Source organism: Sceloporus occidentalis, unplaced genomic scaffold (assembly GCF_023333645.1).
Source record: "Sceloporus occidentalis isolate IW3139 unplaced genomic scaffold, rSceOcc1.0.p SCAF_4, whole genome shotgun sequence".
In the NCBI taxonomy this organism is placed as follows: Eukaryota; Metazoa; Chordata; class Lepidosauria; order Squamata; family Phrynosomatidae; genus Sceloporus; species Sceloporus occidentalis.
This window is the reverse complement of record NW_028316984.1, coordinates 156894135-156920813: the sequence shown is the minus strand read 5'-3', so window position 1 is coordinate 156920813 and position 26679 is coordinate 156894135. Positions and strand designations below refer to the sequence as shown.

The window sequence follows — 26679 nt, the reverse complement described above, 5'->3', positions numbered from 1 at the left end:
CAGAGATATACAGTTTAAAGGATGGGAAGTGTTTTTTAGTATTAGGGATTTATGTTGTTTAGCCATCTGGGGTAACCTGATGCTGATTGTAGGTTGTGAAATTTTCTGTTTTGTTTGTTTTATGTATTTTAATCAATAAAATTATATATATATATGAAGAAGAAGAACATATAAGAATAGTACAAGAAAATGACATTTTTAACTGTAAAGATAATTAAGATCTGTATAACATTGTAATGAAACCATTGTTTGTGACTTCTGAATTTTGTGGTCCTAAACAATTTTTATGGCTCCCAAAATGGAAATTGATCTTAATGCCCTTCTGGGTTGTTTGGTTGAGATGGGACTTGGGGGCATTGCTTTTTAGTCGTTCCACTATTTCCAGACTTAACATTCCCAGAGCGGGGTAATGGGGTAATGAATAGCCTTTTGGCTATTAGCCGATGAGATTCCATATGATTCAGGACTGTCCCATGTGCTTTTTAATACCTACATGAAGCTGCTGGGAGAGATCATCAGGAGTTTTGGGGTTGTGTGACATCAGTATGCTGATGATACCCTGCTCTTTCTCTCTTTTACAACTGATGCAAAGGGGTCTATGGAAGTCTTGAATCATTGGCTGTAGAAAAGGACTGAATATTTATGAATAAACTAAGGTTCATTCCAGACAAGACTGAAATACTGTTGATTGGTAGAAAACCCAACTGGTGGTGCAATTACAGCCTGTTCTGGATGGTGTTGCATTCCCTCTAAAAGATCAAGTTCATAGATTGTGGGTGCGCTTGGACCCAATGCTGCATTTGGAAACCGAGGTTGCTGCAGTAGCTAGGAGTGTCTTTGCCCAGTTTCGGCTATCGAAGACAAATCTGGCCACAGTGATTCATGCCTTAGTTCTCGTCCAGTTAGACTAGTATAATGTGCTCTACATGGGCCTGTCCTAGAAAAGTGTTTGGAAGTTGCATCTAGTGCAAAATGCAGCAGCCAAACTGGGTCAGGGGTGCTCAATTCAGGGTACTGGTTTAAACAGCTTGGGGCCAGGATATCTGAAAGAATGCCTCCTCCTTTATTAGCTTGCCAGAATTTTGGGATCCTCAGAAGAGGCCTTGTTATATGTCCCTGCTAGGTCAGTATATTCACCTAATAAGGCTTTATCTGTAGCCACATCCTGACTGTGGAAATCTCTACCCAGAGAAGTTAGGCTGGCTCCATATCTTCTGAGCTTCCAGTGATCAGCCAAAACTATCCTGTTCTGCATGGCCTTTAAAAATGTTTGAAATCGTTCTGTTTTAACTGTCTTAACATTATATTTTAGGATTGTTTTAATACCATTTCAAAAAGTTTTTAGAGTATTGTAATGTGTTAAAAATGTTTTACTTTTGTATTGTTTGAATTGCTTTTATTTGTTCATTACCTCGAGAGCCTTTGTGGGTGGGAGGTAATATACAATTCCTTAAACAAAATAAAAATTAATAGTACACATTGGGTATCCCTTACCCAAAATGCTTGGAACCAGAAATGTTTCAAAGTTAGGATTTTTCCAAATTCTGAAATATTTGGGATTTTTGGAATATAATTAGCATAGTTTATACTGTATTTGCAATGATGGAGAGAGACATGAAGTTGGAGAGAGATGTGGCTGGAGAGAGGCGGTAGGATCTGTGAAATGGCTGAAGGCACAGATCCACAACAAGCACTACACTTGGATTTCTGCCATTCACAGGTCCTTGCATCTCTCTCCAGTCATGTCCCTCTCTAGCCTTGCATGTCTTGGGTCTCTCTTCAGTCTCACAAATACAGTATATATTACTCTACTTGTTTTCCCAGATCCAAATTCAAAATATTCCAAAATCAAAGCCTTGAAGTGTCATGTCAGTGCTTTAAAACTTTTGGATTTTCAGATAAGGGATACTCAACATGTACAAAAAAATTAAAAATTAAAAAAAAATTTTTTAAAGGCAGTTAAAATACAATAATAATTATTAAAAATACCAATGGGGAAAAACACACTTCAGTTAAAGACTACAGATTCATTTGAAAGTAAGCATAAGAAGTTTCAGGAAAAGATAAGGAAAAAATGACAGTGAAATAGTAGCAGAAAAAGGAAAGGAGAAGATTGTGAGATGGGCCATTGCTTTAATGACTGACTTAAGGGAGACTAATGATGGCCCCATACAGACTGCCAAAATAAAGCTGCTTTGGGTCACTTTGAAGGTATGCCATTTAAATGATGCAGGCATCCCAAGAGTCCGGAAGCTGCATCAAAGCTGTGCTCCAGTCCTTTGGACTGGATCGTGCCTTTGGCGTGGCTTCCGGACTCTTATGACACATGCAACATTTAAACAGCATACCTCCAAAGTGACTTGAAGCAGCTTTATTTTGACCTGTCTGTATGGGGCCGATGTTACAGTGGTCAATGCAGGAATTAGGACCGGTCTTTAATATGGTCTATAGAAAGAAAGTTACAAATTTTCTACTTGCAAATGCAGGAATTTGGCAGACTAAGCATGTACTAAAAAAAAGTAAATGAAAAGTTTTCAAAGATTTTGAGCTTCAGGGGGAAAAACTTAGATTAAAATGAACAGTATCAAGACAAAATATTGTTGGAACATATTATCTGGTATATCTGTTGTAGCTTCATTAATATTTCTATTCTTCAGTATGTTCAGAAGTCATTTCTGAAAGTATGCTAATTTTGCTAAAATTTTGTGACTTTCCAGGAGTTTTGGATGCAGTCATATCTGTTATCCTTCATCCTAGCATTTCTGTTCAGCTAGCTGCAGCATGGTGTCTACGCTGCATTGCTGTAGCATTACCTTGCTTTCTCTCTCCACTTCTGGATCGCTGTGTTGAGAGACTCACAGCACTCAAATCCTCCCCTGAAGCAGTGACTGGCTACAGCTTTGCTATTGCCGCTTTGTTGGGAGTTGTCAGACAGTGTCCTCTAGGAATTCCACATTGCAAAGGGAAGGTAATGATTAAAACTGCATTGTAGTGTCAAAACTGTATTTATCAGTTGCATCTTCAGTATTTTATCCTGAGAAGCATTTTGTCATGGGAAGTGTGTATTCATTTTATGTATACATTATTGTGTCACTCAGTTTTTTATGCCATATAAAATCTAGAGGGAACAGCTGACATTTGTGCCTTATGAAGATGGCAGACTGCAAAACTTTGTAATGCTATAAATTTCTAAGTGGTTCAGTTTAACAGATTAATTCATATGTTCTGTGAAATGCAACTACTATTTTTAAACTGAATATATTATATTTAAGTTACTTCATTTCTTCATTACATATATCCATCATAATTTGTGCTGATACATTCATTTTTATATAGCTCTGAGGTGTGCCCTTCATATATAATTGAAAGCACAATCATATGCATGTTTATGGAAAGTCTTAAAGTCTTTTGTCTTCAGTGGAGCTCACTCTTGGATAAATGTATAAAACACACCAATGTAATGTTGGAAAACTATAATTATCATTGTTTAACATGCACATAGTATCAGCAAAAGACTGAATGTACTGTTTCATAAATCAGTATACAGGTAGAAAAAAAGGATAAAGAAATCATTATGCTTTGATAGTGGAGACTGAATTAAGAGTTTAAGAAAACCCTTGTCTCAAACAGTGTTTTGATGTTTCCAAAACAGACAGTGTTTGACTGAACTTTTAAGAGCTGGGGAAACTATTTTTAGAGGTTCCAAGTTTCCCTACTCTCATCCTGGCTTGCTGTTGGTGTAAATTGGCAGTTTACCATAGCTCACTCCTTTCCCACAAGTATCACAGCTTTGTCAACAACAGAGAAAAATCTGGGTCTGTGTTCCTGGATAATGGAAGAGAGAACCATTTAGCTTTGCCAATAAAATTCTGGGTCTGTGTTCCTGGATAATGGAAGAGAGAACCATTTAGCTTTGCTACTCAAGTCAGCTGGCATTTTCTTTTAAAATGGCTAATTAGAAGAGCATACGCAGATCAATTTCATGTCTGTGTTTGAAACATGAAGCCTTCAGGCCAAGAATGTGTATGTTTGTACTACAGTTTTTCACTGATGCTTCCTTGAATCTGGAATGGGTAATTTGCATTCCAGCCACCTTTGTTGGATGGCATCTGCTTCTCATTCTCATTCTCTGTAATTGAACTCTGGCTAGATCTCCACTAGATCTGTGAAATGTTTACCTACCTAGTGCTTGCAGCATATGGTGGGATACCCTAAACAAAAAGGATTCGTAGAAGAAGGAGAGGAAAACATGATAGAAATGTATAAAATTATGAATAGGCAGTGGGTGAGAAGAAAAAGGTTTTCTCCTTCATAATACTGTAACTTAGGGTCATCTACTGAAGCTGATTCTGCATAGATAAAAATAAGTGCTTAAACTATTTTAAACTAAACTAAATCACTTAAAATTGACTACCACAAGATATATGAACAGCTTTAAAGGGGAATTGGATAAATTCATGGAACATAAATACGTCACAACAGAATTCAGAAGCATTATGCTGTGAAACATGAATATGAGGATTCTAGTTCATGATCTTTCCATAGGCCAACTGTTGCCCACTCCACTGTACTAATCCAGCATGTCTAATTCTTACGTTGCTGTGCTACTCAAGTCAGCTGGCATATCTTTTCAACATAAACCTCTCCCAAACAAAATACCAGGCATCCTGTTTAAGGATCTCCTTCAGCTACTGAGGTGCAAGCAACCATGTAAAAACAATCCTTTTGGCCATTAAAATGTTGTATATTATTATTATCTTGAGTTGTCGTGGATGTCAAAGATAGATCTTCTCAGTGGTTAACTATTAGTTCCCATCATACAACCATTCTGGATCTATCCGACGGAACTTTACTCATACATAAAAACACACATACATATATGCTGTTGTTAGATCATGCTATAATGTAATTTTTTTTGGTCAGCTCACACAATAAAAATAAAAACAAATCACAATAATAGGTTTCAATAAAAATAAAAGTGCACCAAATTAAACACAATCAACTAATGAACAGTGAGAAACAATAGGAGTATATGTCTACTAACTCCAGACAGGTACTGTATATACTCATGTATAAGTCTAAAAATTTAGGTTAAAAAATTGACCCCAAAAACCTGAGCTGACTTATCCAAGGGTCAATGTAAGTACTGTATTTTAATTCACACAATCTGGCCTGGAAGCATCACCCAGGCAGTGTAAGAGGGTCAAAAAGTTTGCTGGTCGATTTATAGTCGGGTATATATGGTACTTCACAATAACTGAGAAAGCGGAATATAGGCCTGTTACAGACAGCCAAAATAAAGCTGCTTCGAGTCACAGTGGAGGTATGGTGTTTCAATGATGCATGCGTCCTAAGAATACAGAAGCCACACCAAAGCCATGCTCCAGTCGTTAGGGCTGGAGCGTGGCTTTGGTGCGACTTCTGGACTCTTAGGACGCATGCATCATTGATACACCATACCTCCACTGTGACTCGAAGCAGCTTTATTTTGGCTGTCTGTAACAGGCCATAGTCTACAAAAACTTGAAGTTTATGCCATAGTATACTATTTTATTTTCTCAATTCTGTGATACAAGGCATTTTACAAAAGTTAGAAGCAATACAGATAAAAGTTTACATCACGAGAACGTACAAAATGTTGCAAAGGAGTCCCACAGATAGAGCCAGCCCAGCAGCTGGATGTGGTACTTGGAGGTTACAACTGCACAGAAGTTCCTGATGAGTGTCCTCTCGCTGTAGAATTTTCTGAAGTCTGTTTTATGGCCTCAAAACTTTCAAGAGACTTCCTTGATATTCTGGAATATCTACTCTTAAATGTTACTTAATGGATTCAGACACCCCTTTATGCCCTCCCTTTGAAAGGTAATGCAGCCTCCCAGACACCTGCCTTTTTAGGGTCAATTGAGAAATTTCTATTATGTTCATTGAAGCTAATACATATGTAGAAGCTCAATAGATATGTATAAACAATATATGTGTTTCCATCCAGAAAGCATTGAATTTTGTGTTTTCCATTTGAATACACTGATTGTTTTATTTTACTGTAGGTCATCATGATGGTAGCTGAGGATTTATTACGTTCTGCTTCTCAAAATAGTCGCATTTCAGTACAACGAATGCAGTCTGGATGGCTTTTGATAGCTGCCCTCATGACATTAGGTGAAATCATCTTGTCTTTATGTCTTTTCAAGTGAGATGTTAAGTCATTGTCTGTAGCTCTTTGTTTTTGTTACTGTGTCAGTATTTGAGTATGAAGTTCTGATTTGCATTTTACCAAAAGGAAATCCTATTTTTAATGTAACAGTCATCTTTGTAAGCACTCCCATACAGCTGGCCAAGAATACAGTTAAATTGGTTAAAGCTGATGCCACTGTCCTAGAGGCATTGTAAAAGTAAAAGGATGTCCATTCCAAAAGTGTTACAAGTATTCATATCTGCCTTCTGTGGTATTAAGCGTCTTATATGCCTCTAGTTTTTCTATAGTTCCATAGGCAAGCTTAGCAACCAGGCATTTCTAGAGCAGTAACTGAAGATGGAATCTTTAATAATTTTGGAAGGAAACTGAGATTTGGCCCTTATTTTTCTTCTTGTCAAAGAGCTGAATATTAGGATTTCAGGTTTCCCCTTTTCAGCATTTGGGCTCCATGCACAGTGGCAGCTTATGCTCCAGTTGCTACATGTGTGCTTTTCCCCCAAATGCCAGTTTTTAATTAAAATGTTTTCAGTTTTACCTAAAAACTATAGAATTTTCATTTATTCATTTATTACATAGAGAACTGTGTGGTAGCAAGAGGACACACATCAGGGCACAATGTATTGTTAATGGTTGTTTTTAAATTGTTTTAAGTTGATTTTAAATTTAAAACTCATAAGCAAACCCAAAAGTTTCCAAAAGTAAAAGAAATACAAGCATACCTCAATTAATAAAGCATCTTATAGTGAAGCTCCTTTTTTACAAAGGTCTTTCATACCCTTTCCAGACTCCCCTTTTTCTCCTTTTCCTCTGTCTAGCGTCTGTAGTATAGGGGGGATAATGAAGAAAGGTTGGAACAACACAGGCTTTCTGTCTCAGGTTGCAGCAGTATGTCTGCAGTAAGCAATACAATAAGCAATGCTTGAACTACAAAAGAGTGGGATTCTAGTCTAGCTTATTTTTCAGTAGTCATGCATTTAATAAACAACAAGACAGTAAAGCTTGAACTGGGAAAGTATGCAAGTATATTCTAGCGAATCCTCCTGTAGGCAAGGTAAACAGTAATTGCTTCCAGAATCCCTTATTGAGAATCTGTGAACAGCAAAACAAAGGCAAAAAAGGAGACCAGATAGGCCTGCCTCACTAGTCTTGTCCTCCCCACCAGCATGTGAAAAAGCATACATTTATAAGTTGGCCACTAAGTTGAAAATCATAAGAAAATGGAGGCTAGTGAAAGAAAAAGCCATTCCTGGTCTTTTGTTTCATTCATTCAGATAGTTTCTAGAAGATTCAAAATGTGTTTGTTTACATTCATGATGCTTACCTTACGTGATTGTTTTATTTCACATGTTTATATTGTTTAGTTTTTGTAAAAAAAGGTTTCCTGAAACATATTGAATGGTTCTTCTTTTTTGTGGTATAGAAACTTATGCTTATTATTTCTGCCTATGCTACCAAATTTTCTGTTAAAAAATTAATGCCCAGAACCACATACACTTTGTTAACTGAGGTATACCTCTAGTATAAATGGGTGGAAATGTGGAATGCAAATTATTTCGACTTACTTTCTAATCCTCTACAGACTGGTTTACATGCTAATCTGTTGTTTCAGTGTACAGTGGGCCTGCTGTATCTGTGGGCTCCGGATATGGAGATTCAACTAGCTGCAGACTCAAAATTTTCAGAGGGGAGGAATACAAAAATACAGAAGCTCTTATTAATTGAGTGCCCTTACAAATGGAGGGAGAGTAAAGGAACCCAAATTGCTGTTGACTAATGATTCTTGCACTCGCCTCCACCATCTGTTCAAGAATTTTCAGGACAGAAACAAAGGCTCCAGCAAGCCCTCTGGGTACACTTGTTGATTCCTTCACCTCTGGGGAGTCCACCAGCTCCCATTTTCTTCTTGTGAATGACCAAAGAGCACAGCCACTGCTTCAAAAGTGGAAACCAGCAGCTGGCAGGCTCCCTGGCAGTAATAGAGCCCCAAAAATGTGTGCCTGGTGGTTGGGAGTTGCCACCAGCTGTGCTGCTGCCTTGGATCTGTGGAGGTGAGCAGGAGAGTCACTGGGCAAGGGTAATTTGGGTTCCTTTTCCTCTATAATATGTGCCTGGCAGACAGGGCTTACTGCCTCCCTTCCTGCAGTTTTTGGTGTCCATACGAGGTCCTGGATCCAAACCCCGATAGATACAGTGGGCCCCCTATATACTTCATGCTTCTTCAGAGTTGCTCAGGGTGAGTGATGTGCAAGCACAGAGTTGAAACCGCAATTGCTTGCTAAAATATGAGAAATACAACACAGACAAGCAGCAATAGAAGACAGATATAGTGCACTCTAATGGAGTGGCTCATGTTATATCATCACAGTCATTTCTGAACAAATGAAGAGCTGTGTTGAACCAAGAGAAAAGACCTATTGAATGTAGCATTCTGTTTCCCACAGTGCTCAGTGATGGGAAGCCACTGAGGGGAATGTAGTAGAAACCTTCAATCCTAATTTTGCTATTATATTTTTCTTCCACCATTGAAAAATAACAACATAATTGCAAATTTGAAGACATTCCTTGGAGAGTTTTTTGTGGGTTTTTCGGGCTATGTGGCCATGTTCTAGAAGAGTTTCTTCCTGACGTTTCGCCAGCCCCTGTGACTGGCATCTTCATCTCTGAAGATGGTGGCAAAACGTCTGGAAGAAACTCTTCTAGAACATGGCCACATAGCCTGAAAAACTCACAAAAATCTATGGATGCCAGCCGTGAAAGCCTTCGATTTCACATTCCTTGGAGAGTTGTCCCTTTGGCATGTTTCAGGAAGATATTTGCATGGCATTTCCAGATTATTATTTTTTTACTACCCTTGGCTTTCTACTGCTCTACTAAAAAAATACAGGTAGTGCCTGCTAGATTTAAAGGAATTTGGAGGTCTATATGTAACCAAGCTGCTTATTATCAGTAGTTTCATGCACATTGGGGTATCGCAGCTGCTAATAAATGTCTTTGAGACTTGCCTAATTGTTACTTGATTTAAAAATATTGTTTGATAGAATTTATACAGGAAAATGTCCAAATCTTATAAATTATAGGTCCTGCAGTTGTCCAGCACCATCTTCCAAGGATGCTACTGTTATGGAAATGTGCATTTCCATTATCTCCTAAAGATTTAGAAACTGAGAAGAGCCGAGGTGATTCATTTACATGGCAAGTAACATTGGAAAGCCGTGCAGGTGCTCTCTGTGGTAGGTGGCATTTATTATAGCTATTCATGCTTCTTTTTAAATTGTCAAAATAAGTAGTGCCATCCTTTCAATGATTCCTGAGTTCAGTCCCATGCCAGCATTCTCTGAAGATGCCAGCCATAGATGCTGGTGTAACGTCAAGAGTAAACTCTTCCAGAACATGGCCACATAGCCCAAAAACCCCACAAAAAACTATGAATTCTGGCCATGAAAGCCTTTGATTTCGCAAGTCTATAACTGTTACAAAAAGAAAAATTCAGTTTGTAATAATCAATTTATCTTGTTCTCAGCTGTCAAAAGCTTTATTCTCCATTGTGGGGGACTCCTTACAGATGAAGTTATTGAAAGATTGCTTCTTCCCATCCCATGTGCTATTGATGTACTGACACAGTGAGTATTAAAAAATGTATGTGGTTTGCTGAAGTAGAACTCTGTTAATTCTACAGACTAACACGGCTGTATCTTTGAATTTTACTTTTGTTAATCCTGAACTTCTAAATTAAAAATTAAACCTCAAGCTGTGCTTTCAGCATGAATTCAAACATGGAACACTTCTCTGTGCTAGAAATCAGATCTGCTGTGTTTTTGGTAGTTCCAGGTAACATGTAAATATACATACAAATATAAATGATTACTTTGATATTCTTAAGGCTGTTATCCAAACAGTGAAAGCAGTATACAGTCCTCCCTTCCCTTGTGCAGGGGATCCGTTCCGAACCCCCCTCGTAAAGGAAAAAATGTGGATGCTCAAGCTCTATTCAAATGAATGGGGCTTGTGCCTGCAGAGGTGCGGCAGCGGCACACGGGGCACATGCCGCAGGAGCGCACACCATTGTTTTCTTCCGGTGTGCTCCTCCTTCACTTCCATTACAGCTTCCAGTGTATGCTGGAATCCACGTAAAACACGCCCGCATATAACGCAGGCGCACTGTATTTAATACAGAAATTATATAGCATAGTACTAATTTCTGAGAGTGGCAAGGCGGGCTTTGGGTGGCCAGGGCAGCAAAGTTCCATTGTCCGTAATGGTGGCGTGGCCCCCTGCAGATACTGAGGGCTTACTGCAGTTAAAAGATGATGTTGGATAGCATTGGTTTAGGACAAAGTGTGAAACTTCAATAGAATGTTATAATTACGCGTTACAGACCACCTGTTTGGGGCGGCCTGTAACCGGCACTTTCCCTGCCGGATCGGGGCCTCAGCTGCCAGAACGGCAGCCTCTGAGGCCCTGATCCGCCGCTTTCCAGGCCGTGGGGAAGTGGCAAACGGCTGCTTCCCCGCGGCCTGGAAAGAGGTGTCCTTGGGGCTTCAAGCCCCAAGGACACCCCAACGGCGGCGGGGACTCTCAGAAAGGGGCTGCTCGGCCCCTTTCTGATTTGCGTCGCTGGTGCAGCCTTCACACGGCTGCGTCAGCGACGCAAACCAGGAAGGAGCTCCATTTCAGAGCTCCTTCCTGCTCCATCGAAAGGGTGCACACTAAGCGCCCTGGCGCGGCGCAGCGACATCACGCCCGCGCCGCCCCATTTGGAGGCGGCGCGTTCGTGATGTCGTCATGGCAGCCCCCATGTGGAAGGGGCGCCGCCAATTTGTACGGACTCAGACCCTAGTACGGACTGAGTCCGTAGCTTAAGGCCCGTCTGTAACGGGCCAATGTAACCTCAACTTTATTTATTATTATTATTAACTTTTATTTATAAAGCGCTGTAAATTTACACAGCGCTGTACATACAATCTTTTTAATTAGACGGTTCCCTGCCCTCAGGCTTACAATCTAAAAAGACATGACATAAAAGGAGAAGGGAAAGGTAGTGGGGCTAGTAGGCTAATACATATAAAGTACATAGCAATACAGGAAATGGTTCGATAAAACAGGCACCAAAAGAACATCAAATAGCAAGCGACAATTATGCAGTGCCTGGGAACGCTTCTCTGAACAGGATGGTCTTCAACTCTGTTTTGAAGCTGGTTAAAGAAGTGATGGCCCTTGCTCGCGGGGGAAGAAGGTTCTAAGAAGAGTGGTTCTGTCCTTTGTTCTTTGCAGACAGCCATGCCCTACTCCAGGCTATTAGAAACCAAATTCAAGCTGGACATTTCATTCCCCCTATTGCCTTTTCATTTTTCCTTTTCCGACAGGTACTCAACATTATAGATTGTAAGCTTGAGGGAAGAGAACTAGGGTTTTTTGGTTGTTTTTTTTATTATTTCCAAAGCACCATGTGTAATGAATGAATGAGAAACCTGAAGAAAATGCATGATAGAATGCCGATTTGACACACGAAGCATACGTAAATGAATTTTTCCCAGTAGATAAGGCCCCCACATCCTGTAGTTTGGGTTATGCTCCTCCCACTCACTCCAGTAGGCAAGAAGTAACAAAGAGAGACCTTCTGGTGACCCCACGTGGGTGGAGCTAACCCTAGAAGGCCAGTTTTGTCCTGCCTATCACTCCAGTAGGATGTGTTTGCTGTTGTAGCTTTCCAGATAGCGAATTTCAGATAATGCCCAAAATAAGCTATGGGTGTTTTTTGTTGGATAGTTTTTCTTCTAACTTCAGGATTATTTTTTTGTTTTGTTTTGCTTTAAAGGCTTTCTTCTCTAAATAAAGTCTATGGAAATCCTTTAAAGCCATCATCGGTGACTTATAGGAAAAGACTTTATGAATTGCTTACTTTGTTGCCTCCCAATACATGTGAAGGTATGTATTTCCTCAAGCAAAATAGTTCTCAATATATTTTAAAAGGTGTTTCTCTTTCCCTTTCCATTTTATTGAGAAATGGCCAAATGGGTTTTATTTTGATACCAATGAATTCTTGATTATGGATCCACTCAAAGTTGGTGCATAGGCCAAAATTTAAATGCTAGCCCTGCAAAGATCTATTGAATCGATGGGAATTTGATAAAGTCACAGTTAGGTAAGTTCCATTGATTCCATGGATATATTATATTTGGGAATGACAACTGGATTTAAGATGTCCTATCCAAGGCAGAATATTATTGGAGAGAGCTACTTCTAAGGAGGTTACAAGAACAAATAAACCATTTATATCTGAGATGAGCAACTGGTGTAGTATGGGACTCATTTTTTCTGTTCTTTGGACTCTTAGGGGGCTACACGGGCTGCCAAAAATGCCAAGAAACAAAAACAAAGATGGACAGAAGTCTACTTCTGGTTTTGAAAAATATGTTGTTGTGTTTAAAGAAATGTTAAAACAGGGCTTCTAGAAGCAAGCTTCTAAGAAAAGCAATTCACCACCTCTCTTTTGGACTGAAGGATTGAGGGCCTCAGAAACCTATTTAGTGGCCCACATATGGTGCTTTTTGCCTACCATTTGTGTAATGATTTTAATAGATTGGAAAAGGTTGTTCACAGAAAGCACATGTTGCTGTTATTGTTACTTTCTTGTTACTTTTTTGTTATCATCACCATCATTATGATCCTTATTTATACCCTGCCTTTTCTCCAAAACTGAGACTCACTTAAAAATAACAGAAAGGAATTTAAAAACAGGACATTTTGAAATACTGCAGCATTTTTAATAGACTTTATGTGGGAGCCATTAAAGTTTTATAAACGCAAAATGCCTAGCATTGAAAAAGAGATGTTGCTTATCTGACCTGGGCCTGAAACAGACGGGTCAAAAGTGTCAGTTCCAGGCCATGTTGTGGGCATGGGGTTTACGTGCCACACACCCCAAATGCTGTCGGAAGCTGCGCTGTGCCAGCGTCTTTGCAGAAAAATTATTCCAAAAAAGGAGCAATAAAACACTACTTCTTTTGTTAGCTTGGTTCAGATCCACAGTGGCAGCCTGGATTGGGGCCGAGTGTGTGCAGTTGCTGCAGCCCTGGTGCAGTTGGCACCGGCGTGGCTATAGACCACACTTTCTGGACCATTTGTTTGGCCCCTTGATGACTTCTATGGCTTAATTCAGAGAAAAGTTTAGAGATGGTACTCTTTTAGACTACAGTTAACTAAATCCTATAGTGAACACAGTATAGGTTCTGATCATGCTAATAAAAAAAGTGGCTTTTCTAAGCTCTAATTCAGATGTGACACCCAACTATGATTTTCATTGGCCCCATACAGACAGGCCAAAATAAAGCTGCTTCAGGTCACTTTGGAGGTATGCTATTTAAATTATGCATGCATCCTAAGAGTCCAGAAGCCACACCAAAGCCACAATCCAGTCCTAAGGAATGGAGCGCAGCTTTGGCACAGCTTCCAGCCTCTTAGGACACATGCATAATTTAAACAGCATACCTCCAAAGTGACCCGAAGCAGCTTTATTTTGGCCTGTCCGTATGGGGCCATTGATTATAGTTAGTAACTTTCCATTAACCCATGATCTAAGCAGGAAGTTTCTGCAGTTGTAGGATGAGGTAGTCCCCCTACTTGAACTACAGGCCACCAGTGTTGGAGCCCAAACCATCTTTTGAGCTTCTGAATATGCAGTATAGCTAAGCTCACCTGCCTTAATTTCCCACATATTTATCACTCCTGGTCTCTTAAGTGCAGTGGTTGTAGAAGCAAAGCAATTGTTATGACAATAAGTGTTTGCATAGAAAAAGCTTGCCTAATAATAATATTTTGGAAAGGTGGTATATAAATAAAATTATTATTTTGGAAAGGCAGTATATAAATAAATTTTATTGTTATTGTTATTATTTATTAATAATGGGCTTTAAAAATTCCTATTTGGAGGCTTAGAATATTTAATAGAATTTTCCTGACATTCTTCATTTATTTAACTTATATCAGCTTATAATCTTGCCAACAAGCATAGAAATCCCATCCCTTATCCTTAAATGCCTTCCTAGTTATATTTTTTTGGAAACAAGCTGTATATAAAAGTAGTTTTCTTCTACCTCCATAATTTACAGGAAACTTTTCTGCAGTTCTCAAAGAACTAGTGCTTGATTTGACACAATCCGATAACCAGATGGCAGCCTCTGCTGCTTATCTTCCATCTCTCTCTCACCAGAATGAATTTGCCTTACTTGGTCCTGCATTTCAGGAGACAGATCACAGATTTATTGAAGAGCAGGTATTTTCTTATATTTTAACTGTTATGTATAGATTAAGAGAAAAAAGACCATTGTCCTTTGATAACAACTGCATTTCCTTTATCTTTACAGCTGCTTTTAGTTAACAGTATAGCTGGTGGAAGCTTAGAGTATGATCCATATTCCATTTATGAGAGAGCTGCAGACAGTGACTCAGTGCCTAAGCCTTTACCTTCAACGGTATCCATTATTACTGCAGCATCCCGTCTCTTTGGAGTAATATTTGCCCATGTCACAGAGTCCCAAAGGTAAAATAATAATAATAATAATTCTCCACAGTTATTTCAACTTTCAATGTCAGGTTAGTTAAACTGATGTGGGGAAATTATCTAAGAATCAATATGAATTGTCCAATACATAAGTTGCTGAAACATAATAAAAATTTTATGTAATCTAATTAGTATATGAAATGCTGTAGAAGGTGGCTGGAGTGATAGTTGCACTTTTGGATGATATTCTATGTATCTACGTTATTATTGTTCTTTTCATCAGATAAATATGTTAATATATTGATTTATTGTTAAATGGCAATAATTTCACTTGTTTGAAAAACATGATAGGCCTGCATGCATAGTATAAAAAGAATGCCTGAATTGTGTAAAATATAGAAGTGAACATCTGATGCATGTAAATTTGCATTTATGAATCAAGAAACATGTGCCATACACACACTTACCTGATAAAAATATATAGAGATCAATTCTACTTCCTTAAAACTGTGGGGACTTATTCCTTCTAAGCTTATTTTTCCTTGTTACAGTCTCATGTGCACCCTTATCTTGCACATATAGGAAAGTATCTGTAAAAAGTTTATGGTGGAGCTACACATTCAGTTTCATGTTGAGGCAGTCTGACCAGGATCTGAATCTCTGCCACAGCAAGCCACATGGCAACCCTGAGCAAATCACACACTCAGCTTTGGAGGAAGGCAAACCTCCTCTGAAGGACTCTCTCTAAGAAAACCCTTGCCAAGTTGGAAATGACTTGAAGGCACACAACAGCAATAGATATGGACGTCTTTTGTTTGGACCAGCTATATGATAACTACTTTGGGGTGTAACTGGTGACAAGCAGGCAGGAACAGAATACACTTGGGGTGTAACTGGTGACAAGCAAGCAGGAACAGAATATACTGGAAAGAGGAAAAGCAGTTGAAGGATGTTGTGTGATGACATCACATGAACATTCATTCCACCATTATGGGAGCAGCAACAACCTCCACAATGATTTTCCTACCTTTTTCTCAGGCCTCCATAACGTACCGTATATGCTGTAAAATATAGGATACAGAAATGAACACATATAACCAGCTGGTGTTTTAAGTTCAAAGTGTAATAAAATAAAATGGAGCACTGCAGTACTTACTTTTAAAAATAGAATTTAATAAAATATTAGCACAGAAAAAGGGAGAGAAAGAAATGAATACTAAAGTAGGTCAATTAGTGGTTGAAGATAGGAAGAATCCAGAGTGTTCCAAATGCTCTTCCAACTGGAGAAGAAAAGGAACATAGATAAACATTTGGAGGAGGGAGTGCCCTATGACTAATAGTTTCCTCCTAAATATTCTTATATCTGATGACTTTTGCAGAGTAAGAGACAGAATAACATTATCATATTCCTCTTCCCATTCTTGTACTTAAGGCTGCAGATATTGGAACAGTTATCAACATCCATAAAACAAACCAAAGGATCCCGGCAACAGATAGTGCAACACAATGTTATGTCAGCACTTTCTAATGTTCTGAAGGCAAGTATTTCTTCCTTTTTTGTTGCTTCTTTGCCCACCACACAACCAAGAGGAGGAGTTTAGCTTTTAGATACCAGGCATCCTGTGTCACCTGAATGGAAAAATGTGGTTAATGCTCTCACTGATTTCACCAAGCCAGCGGTAAAAATCACAGAAGTGCTACGAAATCAACTGTAGAGTTTTTAAATTAAGAACTTTTATGAAATTTGTACTATAAGCATAAACATTTAGAAAACACGCCAATCAGTTTCATGTGGAGCCAGTCTGACCAGGATCTGAATCTCTGCCACAGCAAGCCACATGGCAACCCTGAGCAACTGGGAACAGAACATCTGGCAACCATATGCAAGGATCTTGTAACACCTTTGAGACTGAGTAAAGGGAGTTATAGCTTGTAGAAAGAAATTGTAATATTTATTTCACTCAGTCTCAAAGGTGCTACAAGATCCTTTTGCATACTGAGAGTCCAGACTAACATGATTATGTCTCTGAGTGTACAAGAAATAAGTCATACAAAAGAGAAAGAAAAAAGAGGAGTAAGTAGGAAAGGAAATAAAACATAGTGAGCATTAATGCAGTTTATTGCATCATAATGCAATTTATGGTTAAATTAATAATAATAATAATAAATTTTATTTATATACCGCTTTTCCACAGATCAAAGCGGTGTACAGACTTGTACACAAGGGGCAACATAATTGTGTATGTGTGTGTGCATACACTCACAATCACACACTTGCATGCCTCCATAATACTGATGCAGTATTACTTTTCTCTTCACTGGTAGGAACAGGGGAGATGGGGTGTTCTAGCAATAGCAAATACATTTCTATACCACTTACCAATATACTAAGCAGTTTATAACTGTACAATAATTGCCCCCAACACGCTTGTGAGTCGCCTTGGAGAAAGGCAGCATAGAAATCAAATAAATAAATAAATCATAAAAGCTGGGTACTCATTTTCGTGACCTCAAAAGGATGCCAGGCTGAATCGACACGGAGCCCCTGGCCAGTATTGAACTCACAACCTTGTGGTTAGTGAGTGAGAGGCTGCAATACAGGCATTTAACCACTGCGCCACATGTAAATCTGTGTTCTGTCTGACCTGTATCACCTATTCAGGTATATTTGAAGAAGCAATTTTTCCCTACAGCCATAAGATCTTTATATAGGCATGTGGGTTATGTGGACATGTGATCTCTGTAACTACTCCAGTCAACAACCTGGCTGCAGCACTTTGGACCTGCTGAAGTTTCTGAACACTTTCCAATCACAGACCCATCTAGAATGTGTTATCTATAATCCAAATGAGGCATGCGTCACCATAGCCAAATCTGATGTCTCAATGAACAAGCACAGCTGGCTCATCTGTTTTATCTGTATAAATCCACCCTGGCCACTGCCACTGAAACCTAGGCATTCAGGCGTAGCTTGTAGTCCAGGAGGGCATCCAAGTTGCAAATCTGAGGTTTCGGAGCGGGGGGGTTGTAACCCTGTACAACACAGGCTAAATTCCTGTTCCCTAGTTTGTCTTTTGACTGATCAGGAACACTTCTGTCTTTGTTGTATTAATTTTCACTTTGTTTGCCCTTATCTATTATTGACAGCAAACACTGGTTTAACACAGAGACAGCTTCTTTGGAATTGGATGGAAAGCAGAGAGCTGGCGTCATCAGCATACTGGTGACATCCCAACTACAAAACTTGCAGATGACCTTTCCAAGAGGTTTCATGTAAATGTTAAATACAAGTATCATGGGAGGCAAAACTGAGTCCTCAAGGACTCTGCAGACCAGTGGCCATGGGACTGAACAGGACTCTCCCAGCAGCACCTTCTGAGTTTGCCCCTCCAAGAAGGGTTGTGATTACTGCAGAAGAGCCCCCAAATCCCATCCCAGAGAGGTGGCTTAAAAGGATGTCATGGTGAATAGTATTGAAAGCCACTGAAAGGTCTAGTAGAACCAACAAGGATAGATTTCCCAGCAGAGAGGGTCCTGTCCTCCTGTAATCTGGGTTTAGCTCCTCCTATTTGCTCCTGTAGGCAGGGACAATAAACAAAAGACCGGCCCCTATATAGGAAGGAGCTAGCCCCCCTGAGCCTCAGTCTTGTTCCTGCCTATGCTCCTAGCAGGATGTGTCTCTTCGAGCCAGCAAGGTTTTTCCTTCTCCGAAAGCAGTTTGTGAGTTTTCTTGGCCTTCCCTTCTCCTCTCTCCTGCCTTTCCCCCCTTCTTGGTGGTGGCTATGGCAGAGGACCCCAAGAGCACTGGCTAAGGGTCATCCTTAGCTCAGGCTTCCCTAGCTCAGGGTCTGCCAGCTCAACAGAGGGAGCTGGCTTCAGAGGGAGACTCATTGGGATGTGTTTGCTGTTGTTCTGCAGCTTTTTCACTACTGCCACTCCAGTCCTTTTATTCTCTTCATTTCTCTGGCTGCCTTGGGAGCATGAAGAAGGACTTAATATGGCAAGGGCTCCCAGGATTGGAGAAAGGTCTTGGCTTTGCCAATGACTCTCCCTCTCCTCCAAAGCTACCCCCTGTCATGGTGGGAGCACAGAAGATTTCTGCAAACAGCATTGCAGCGCATGGGAGCCGTGGGAACAGATGGTGAGGGGTTTCCCCTCCATGTCTCTGTTTCTCCACATCACCTCTGCCCAGCCTGTTTAAGGCCAGGGATCAGTGAGGAAACTGGCCAGAAGTCATGGAAACTTCCCTCCTCAGCATCTCTGCCCAGCCAGAGTTCAGAGGACAGGCCAGCCAAAGCCATGGCAAAGGATTTCTCTGCACCACCTCTGCCCAGCCTAGTTAAGGCCAGGGATCAGTGAGGAAACTGGCCGGAAGTTATGGAAATTTCCCTTCTCAACATCCCTGCTCAGCCCATTGGGGCCAGAGTTCAGAGGACAGGCCAACCAAAAGCCATGGCAAGGGATTTCTCTGCATCACCTCTGTGGCCTTGGCCACTAGCGCCTCCCTGTCAGATATTTGCAGGGTGGCCAAATGGAAGTTGCCTTCGACCTTCATAAGATATTACAAACTGGACGTGTCTCAGTCCGCTGAGGCGTCATTTGGAAGGAGGGTCCTCCAACAGATTGTGTCGGGGGCCACAGTCTCCTAGCAGCAACTCCCTCCCAGTTCGAGAGGGCTTTTGTAAATCCCAGATTACAGGAGGACAGGACCCTCTCTGCTGGGAAAAGGAACGCTGGGTACTTACCATGACACGTTCATTTCCTGCAGAGAAGGGTCCTGGCATCCTGCCCACCCGGGTGCTGCCTGCAGCCTCCGACCCTGCCTGCCTGTTGGTGGACCTGCCTTGTTCTTCTTCTTGTTGCTGGATTGGTTTTTCTGAGTTGTTTGTTCTTGGACTAGTTTTTTCTAAGGTGTTCTAGTTAACCCTTAGCTGCTGTTACAAAAGTTCAGTTCCTTGATTACCTTACTAGTCGCTTGGCTTGTTATTGACTGAGGCTCAGGGGGGCTAGCTCCTCCCTATATAGGGGCCGGTCTTTTGTTTATTGTCCCTACCTACAGGAGCAAATAGGAGGAGCTAAACCCAGATTACAGGATGCCAGGACCCTTCTCTGCAGTAAATGAACGTGTCACGGTAAGTACCCAACGTTCCTTTTTCAGTGTCCAGTTCCCTGTGTATGTCATGCACCAAGGCAACCAAACTTGTCTCCATTCCATAGCCTAAGGCAGAGTGAAATAATGTGTTTCATCCAGGAACCCTTGGACCTGGGAGGCCACCACCTGCTCCAGAATATTGGAGAGTGGCTGGTAGTTATCCAATTAATGGAGGGTTTGTGTGTGTGTGTGTGTGTGTGTTTGTTTGTTTGTTTTAGTCAAACCCTCACCACAGCTTTTTAAAGACAATCTGGAACACTATTCTCCTTACCCACTGAGCTGGATGGTTTTATGAGCCCAAAAGGGCAAGAGTCAAGTGCATATGTGCACATGTGGTGATCCTCACATGTCAAGGATCCTGTCCACATCTTCAGGCTGCATAAACTGAATTGTATCTACTAACATGAGGCAAATAGGAGTCAAAATCTAACTGGTGATCTTTGACTTCACCACAGCTATTGTATTGTTTTTAAGTATGTTTTATGTTTTAAATTTTACATTGTTTAATTGTATTTTAAGGGGAGTGGGTGGGTTGAGGGTTTGAACTGTATATTTTAATCTTATAAACCGCCTCGATTGCATTTTGTAGAGAGGCGGGATACAAATAAATTTTATTATTATTATTATTATTAAGATTATATTCATTGGATCTGCATCAACCACAGCATACAAGTTGGAGCAATCTGAGTGATTTTATCTTCAACGTATCATGAAATTCTTCACAGTGGACTGCTGAGTGGCCTACCTGCAGTTTCTGTGGGACAATGTGTAAAAAAACCCTGACCATTTGATACAACTTTGCTAGATGATGATGATGATGATGATGATGATGATGATGATGATGATGATGATGGATTTTATTTGTATTTCCTGCCTCTCCCTGAGGATCGAGGCGGGATGATAGCAAACAGGCACTATGATGACAGAGAAGAATTATTTCTTTGCTGCCACCTCCTCCCTACCCTCCGTCCAATGGAATAGGCTTTCCAATGAGCTCTAGCCTCTGCTTGTATCTCAATTTTACCATCTTAATTGGCCCTGCACCCCTGCAGAGATTCCGAGTCCCAATGAGTCTGAACTCCACCAGGTAGTAATCTGTCCATGCCAAGGGAACTACAGTGCGCCCGCGCCATACGCGGCCTTGAGCATACGCGCTCAAGCCGTGGGGCGGAAGGGGCGGCGTGTCCCATTCAATTGAATGGGCGCTTGCGCCCCGCGCGCGCCCGCGCCACCGCACACAAGCCCCATTGTTTCCAATGGGGCTCGAGCATAGGAGGAATTCGCCTTACGCGGAGGGATCTGGAACGGATCCCCCGCGTAAGGCGAGGACGGACTGTATAGAAAGTTTTACACCCAAATCACCACAATCTCACCCAGCACAGAAAACCAAGTTAACGTGTCCTGTTGCAGGGGTGGCACCAGATATTACTCCATAGTTGTCATGGAGGACATAAAGTCCTGAGTTACTCCCTAAAGAGTGGTTGTATCATAGATATTGAAGTTATTAGAAGTTGACACCACTGCTGAGACAAACTGAGTCAGTCAGCTTATCTTTGACTTAAAGACGTACAAAAAGAAGAACAAAAACCTAATATCTACATTTTCTTAGTGAATTATGACCCACGCATAACAAACAGCCCTTTCTATTGTTCTCTAAGTACCCATACAAATATCCACTTTGTCCCAGTGTCATGTGACCTAGTAACACCTAATGAATCTGTAAATGTTATATATGTATATGTGTGTGCTTGTGTGTGTATGTATAGTGTGTGTGTGTGTGTGTGTGTGTGTGTATAATTTTTATATTGTCAACACTATATTAGAATTGTAAGTATGTTTATCTTGAATATTTGTTTTTATAATGTAATTTCAAAATGGCCTATTGGCTAAAATAAAGGTATGGAGATTTTCTTAGTGAATAGCAAGATTTATAGTTACAGCTAAGTTGCAGGTGTGCCAAAAAAATATCATGGATATTTAAAAATTACTGTTTTTGGTTCTAGCACTTGGCCAGTTGCAAAGGAAACTTAGGTTCTGAAGAAATCCGAAGCTGTACCCTGACATTAGTGATGAGTGCCTTGGAGAGTAGTAACCCACTTCTGAGATGTTCTGCTGCAGAATCTCTAGCCAGACTTGCACAGGTAGTTGCTGACAGTACCTTCACTGCTGGATTGGCACAAATTAGCTTTGACAAGTAAGCTACTTCTCATAGTATGTTTTTTATCATGTGATAGTGTTCAAGTTCAGAATATTGCTTTTACTTCTTAGTAGTTTGTGTTTATTTTGGAAGGAATCCAGTATCTTAGTATCTTAGTATCTTTCTTACAGTTATATATTTGGGAAGTTTTATATTAGGGAAATTGAACTAACAAATGAAAATAGATAATCTAATCCAAGAATAGGAGACCTCAGGTCCTTGGGTTGAATCTAACCCTAGTGGGATCTAAATTGAATCCTCGGGTTCTGCTTTTAGCTATGATCTGCTCTTCATTAAAGAGTTATGTGGAGATTTCCCAGATTTTGCATGGGTATTTCCTCCATTATAAAATAAATATTTCTTCTAGAGTTTAGATACTGGCAGTTGCCTTAATCTAGTCTCAACTAGAGTAGATCAATTGAGTCAGTGAGATTAACATAAGTGTTGGTGTGCCATTCAGCAACTGATTCATTGGGTGCTTCTTCTATGTGTCACATTCCTCCAAATATTTACCTTCTGCGTTTGGGAGATGACCACCTCAGAGACATTCCCTGCTCTATGTTCTTCATCCAGGAAAGTCTGCTCCACTCTGTCCAAGAAAACTACATGCTCCCTAATATGTTGATGAATAGATATATGGACCTCAAGTTCTTGGATCTTCTCTTCCAACAGGACACAAACATATCACAGCTGTTGTAGGTGACTGCAGCAGCTTACTCACCATCCATATTCATTAGTCTTAAGTGGGCATGGAAACAGAACTCCAGGCCTTCTCCACTAAATGCCCATGCAAAATACCTGTTGGCTGTACCTGTTAGCCAAGCTCGAAGGACTGGGGTTGCAGCTAGGTAGAGAGCTAGTGGCTACTAGCTTCTCCCCCAACTAATTCTCTAATTCACGTCTTCTCAACAGATGCTTTGCTCCCTGAGACCCATGTGCTACATGCAAAAGAACAGTGGGACACTAATGAGCCCTCAAGGAAGCCTTTTCCCAGGTCACTCACACAAACACCCTTGTCCCAACAGGCACATGTTCACCACAACACAATAGAACTTTAACTTTAGCACCCAAGCAGGCTTCCTCCTAGCTCACACATACAAACAGACGACCCAACAGGCACAACAGCCTTGACCCAACAAACAGATTTGACCCAACATGCACAACAGCCTTAACCCAACAGATTATCCAGGGCATAAGCTCACTTTATGCTGTTTCTTCCAGCATGCACATGCAAAATACTGTTGGTGGGGCCTGTTAACCAAGGTCCAGTGAGAGAGCTAGTGGCTCCCTCTATAGAGAGAGCTAGTGGTTGCTACCTTCTCCTATTTTTTTTTTAAACAAACAAACCATGTGTCTGAGGATTCTACACAGAGTTCTGCATCAGTGGTATAAATAAATATAGTCTGGCTGCAAAACAAAAAGAAAAAGTATTGTTTGTTATCAAAGTTTATAAGGTGAGCATTGCCATGGTATATGCAAAAACTGCAGTCAAATTATTTCTGCTGCCATTCCTTGTTGAGAATGGTGCTAGAAATGTTATGTGACCACTGCAGATTGCTTCTTAAAGGTCTGAGTTGGAGTGTACCTCTTTGGATCTCCATAGTTGTCTTGTAAACTTTAGACTATATTTCCTTACAATTTTTAGGCTAAAATCTGCTAGAGATGTTATATCAAGGACAGGACATTCTTTGGCTCTTGGATCACTCTATAAATATCTGGGAGGAATCAGCTCTTCTCAGCACTTAAATGCATGTGTTGGAATACTTTATACATTGTCTCAGGACAGCACTTCACCTGAAGTACAGGTACGTATTGGATTTTATTTTATTTTATTCTGTGAGTGGCTTGGAGGGCCTTTGAGTAAAAAGGAGCTTATAAACATAAACCAATTGCATTTCTCCTAGTTATTGCACCCTCCACTCCCCTCTTCCCAAATAGGAAAAGATGGTAAAGCTATTTGTACAGAATTTCCAAACCTAGGCAAGTAAGGACAGTGTAGCTTAGATCCATGTGCCCTTATCCTCCTCCACTCCCCCTTTGCTCTTAAGATGCATCTGCACTGCATAAATAATGCAAGTTGACAACACTTTAATTGTCATGTTCTGTAGAATTCTGGGATTTTTAGTTTGTTGTAGCACCAGAACACTGATAGAGAATGGTAAATGGCTCGCAAAACTACAAATCCCAGAAATCCATAGCATTGAGCCATGGCAGTTAAGTGGTGTCAAACTGCATTATTTCTGCAGTGCAGATAGAGCTTTAGAGAAGTATAAACTATGTTCATTCTGAAATAATTGAGCTGGGTGGGTTCCCACATACTCCCTTCTGCTTTCTTGTCTACCTCCATTATTCTGGCCTCATTTCCAACCATGGGTAGAGTAGCTTCTTTTCTTATTATAGAAAGAAACAAGAAAGCTTAGGTAACTTGGGTCCTAACAGACCGCCCAAAAGGGGCGGTCTGCCGGCGCTGCTGTTTGCTCTGTGAGGGAGCCGCAGCAGCCAAACCGCGCGACTCCCTAACGGAGCAAAAAAGGAGCGTGCAAATCGTGCTCCTTCCAGGAACCCGGAAGAGACGCCGCATGTGCCAAAGCACACACTCGCGACGTCTCTTCTGGGTTTGGACGTGCGGATGCAGAGCGTCCACTACGTCAAGATGGCGGCGCCCATCTGTATAGGGCGCCGCTATCTTGACGTATCAGTTACGCGAGAGGGGCAAGGCACATCCGGAAGCGCCACCCCTCGCGCGTAATCGCGGCGCGAGGACGGCTCTCTGTTTATTTAAAACACTTTAATACTGCTTATACTGCTTTTGAGGGGGTTGTCCCCATATTTTATACTATGTGTGTGTCCATTTGTGTATATGTATGTGTGCTATTGCTTTCTCTGTTTTTCAGTTCTGCCAGGAAGAGTAGTAACATTGCTTCAAAGCATTAATCTTATAGTTACATAGTTTTCAAACATTTTATTTTTAAAAAAATTGTTGTTTTATTCACCGTCTCACAAAAGTACACCTCTGTTACATAGAAATTTTATTTTTGGTTACGGTTTGTAAATTATTTCATGTGTGTGTGTGTGTGTGTGTGTGACACAACACTACATTTTGGTATTTTACAGACCTGGGCACTGCATTCACTGTCACTGATCATTGATTCTGCTGGTCCTCTGTATCACGTGCATGTGGAACCTACCCTCTCTCTTGTTCTCATGTTGTTGTTGACTGTACCTCCTGCTTATGCTGAAGTCCATCAAAGCCTTGGTCGCTGCTTAAATGCACTTATTGCTACTTTGGGTCCTGAGTTGCAAGGTATGCATATATTTGCAACATGGTGAGAGATGGGTGTATACAGAATATTGTAAGAATTAACTGAGAAGTGCTCAAATTGCTCCATTTTATACCTAGAGTCTTATCCAGATGATGGTGGTGATTAATTGTTAACAATATTTACACTGTTCCCTGTCTTTTCCTAGAACTGGGACTTGTATTTGCAGCCTTCAAATTGAATTTGAAAGAGAGAAAGATAATAATGTGCATACTCCCTTTTCTCAGTAATTCAAAGATATTGCTTTCTCCTCCCCCCACCCCCCAAGTAAAAATGCCTAGTAGCCTAGAGCTCTCAGCCACTTATCCTCCAGGTAGATGCAGGTATCCCTTTCCCCAACCACATAGATAAACTATTTAACTGAAGTAATCATCCTCTGTGTTCAAGGCAAAGATGTGCCACTGAAGTCCAGCTTGTCTTCTGTGTGGCCAAGTACATTCCAACTATTCGGGGGAAAGAATATGTTGACGGCAGTTCAAATGAGAAGTGAACATAGGAGCTCTTCAACTAAGTGTAGAAAACCATTCCACATAATAGAAAAGGTGATGCAGGGTTTCCTGTGCATACTGTACTATTGAAAAAAGCAGTTTTTTGTTAAAGCAGAACCCTCATTGAATGGCATATGATAAACATTCGTTATTGTAATTTGATGTTAAAAGAAAATGACAGACGTAAATCTTTCTTTCTCCATTCCTTTTTGTTTGTTTAGACAGCAGTGCTATAGCTACAGCCTTACGGGCTTCTTGTCTCCTGAGCTGTACAGTGATGCAAGATAATCCTGACTGCCTTGTCCAAGCTCAAGCCATCTCTTGCCTTCAGCAGCTTCATATGTTTGCTCCACGTCATGTAAACCTGTCTAGCCTTGTCAGGTGCCTATGTGTAAGTATGTATTTCTATGCACTAGGGTTGTTTCCTAGTTCAGTAGACCAGGATGGTCTTTCAGATTGGATGGGAGGGATGAGTTCACAAATTGTCCCAGATGGGAAGGAAAGCTCTTTAATATACAACACATCAGAGTGATTTCTTCTGTTTCCCCACTCTCTTTCCTTGTCTGGCTTGGAAACTCAGTGTCTTTATAGCAAGATGACTGTATGTATGTAGAGTGGAGATACTCCGCTGACAACGGTAAAAGAGCAAGCTGTAAGGAAGTATTCAACCAGCAGCTGCTACTGTTGCCTATGGTCATGTATGGTTATATAACTAACTAGTAATACATTACTTTCGTCCTGCCCTGGAGAAGGAAAGAAGGGGAATAGGATACTTTGTCATGCTATGTCTTAAGGTTAAAAAAGCCTTCTTTGGCCCTTAAAATAT

The 26679-nt window shown here is 40.6% G+C and overlaps 1 protein-coding gene across 4 annotated transcripts in view; it reads left to right on the top strand.

The window, feature by feature from the left end:
- Positions 1–26679, top strand: part of HEATR5A (HEAT repeat containing 5A) — a 105065-nt gene that overhangs the window by 29251 nt on the left and 49135 nt on the right. For all 4 annotated transcript variants that reach the window (XM_089522078.1, XM_089522077.1, XM_089522076.1 and 1 more), the window contains exons 10-21: positions 2718–2968; positions 6048–6159; positions 9274–9426; positions 9717–9816; positions 12012–12121; positions 14305–14468; positions 14560–14735; positions 16129–16234; positions 21852–22042; positions 23691–23850; positions 25160–25349; positions 26075–26244. In XM_089522078.1, the coding sequence (XP_089378204.1) occupies positions 2718–2968; positions 6048–6159; positions 9274–9426; positions 9717–9816; positions 12012–12121; positions 14305–14468; positions 14560–14735; positions 16129–16234; positions 21852–22042; positions 23691–23850; positions 25160–25349; positions 26075–26244 (1883 nt within the window). The remainder of the gene's footprint in view (positions 1–2717; positions 2969–6047; positions 6160–9273; positions 9427–9716; positions 9817–12011; positions 12122–14304; positions 14469–14559; positions 14736–16128; positions 16235–21851; positions 22043–23690; positions 23851–25159; positions 25350–26074; positions 26245–26679) is intronic.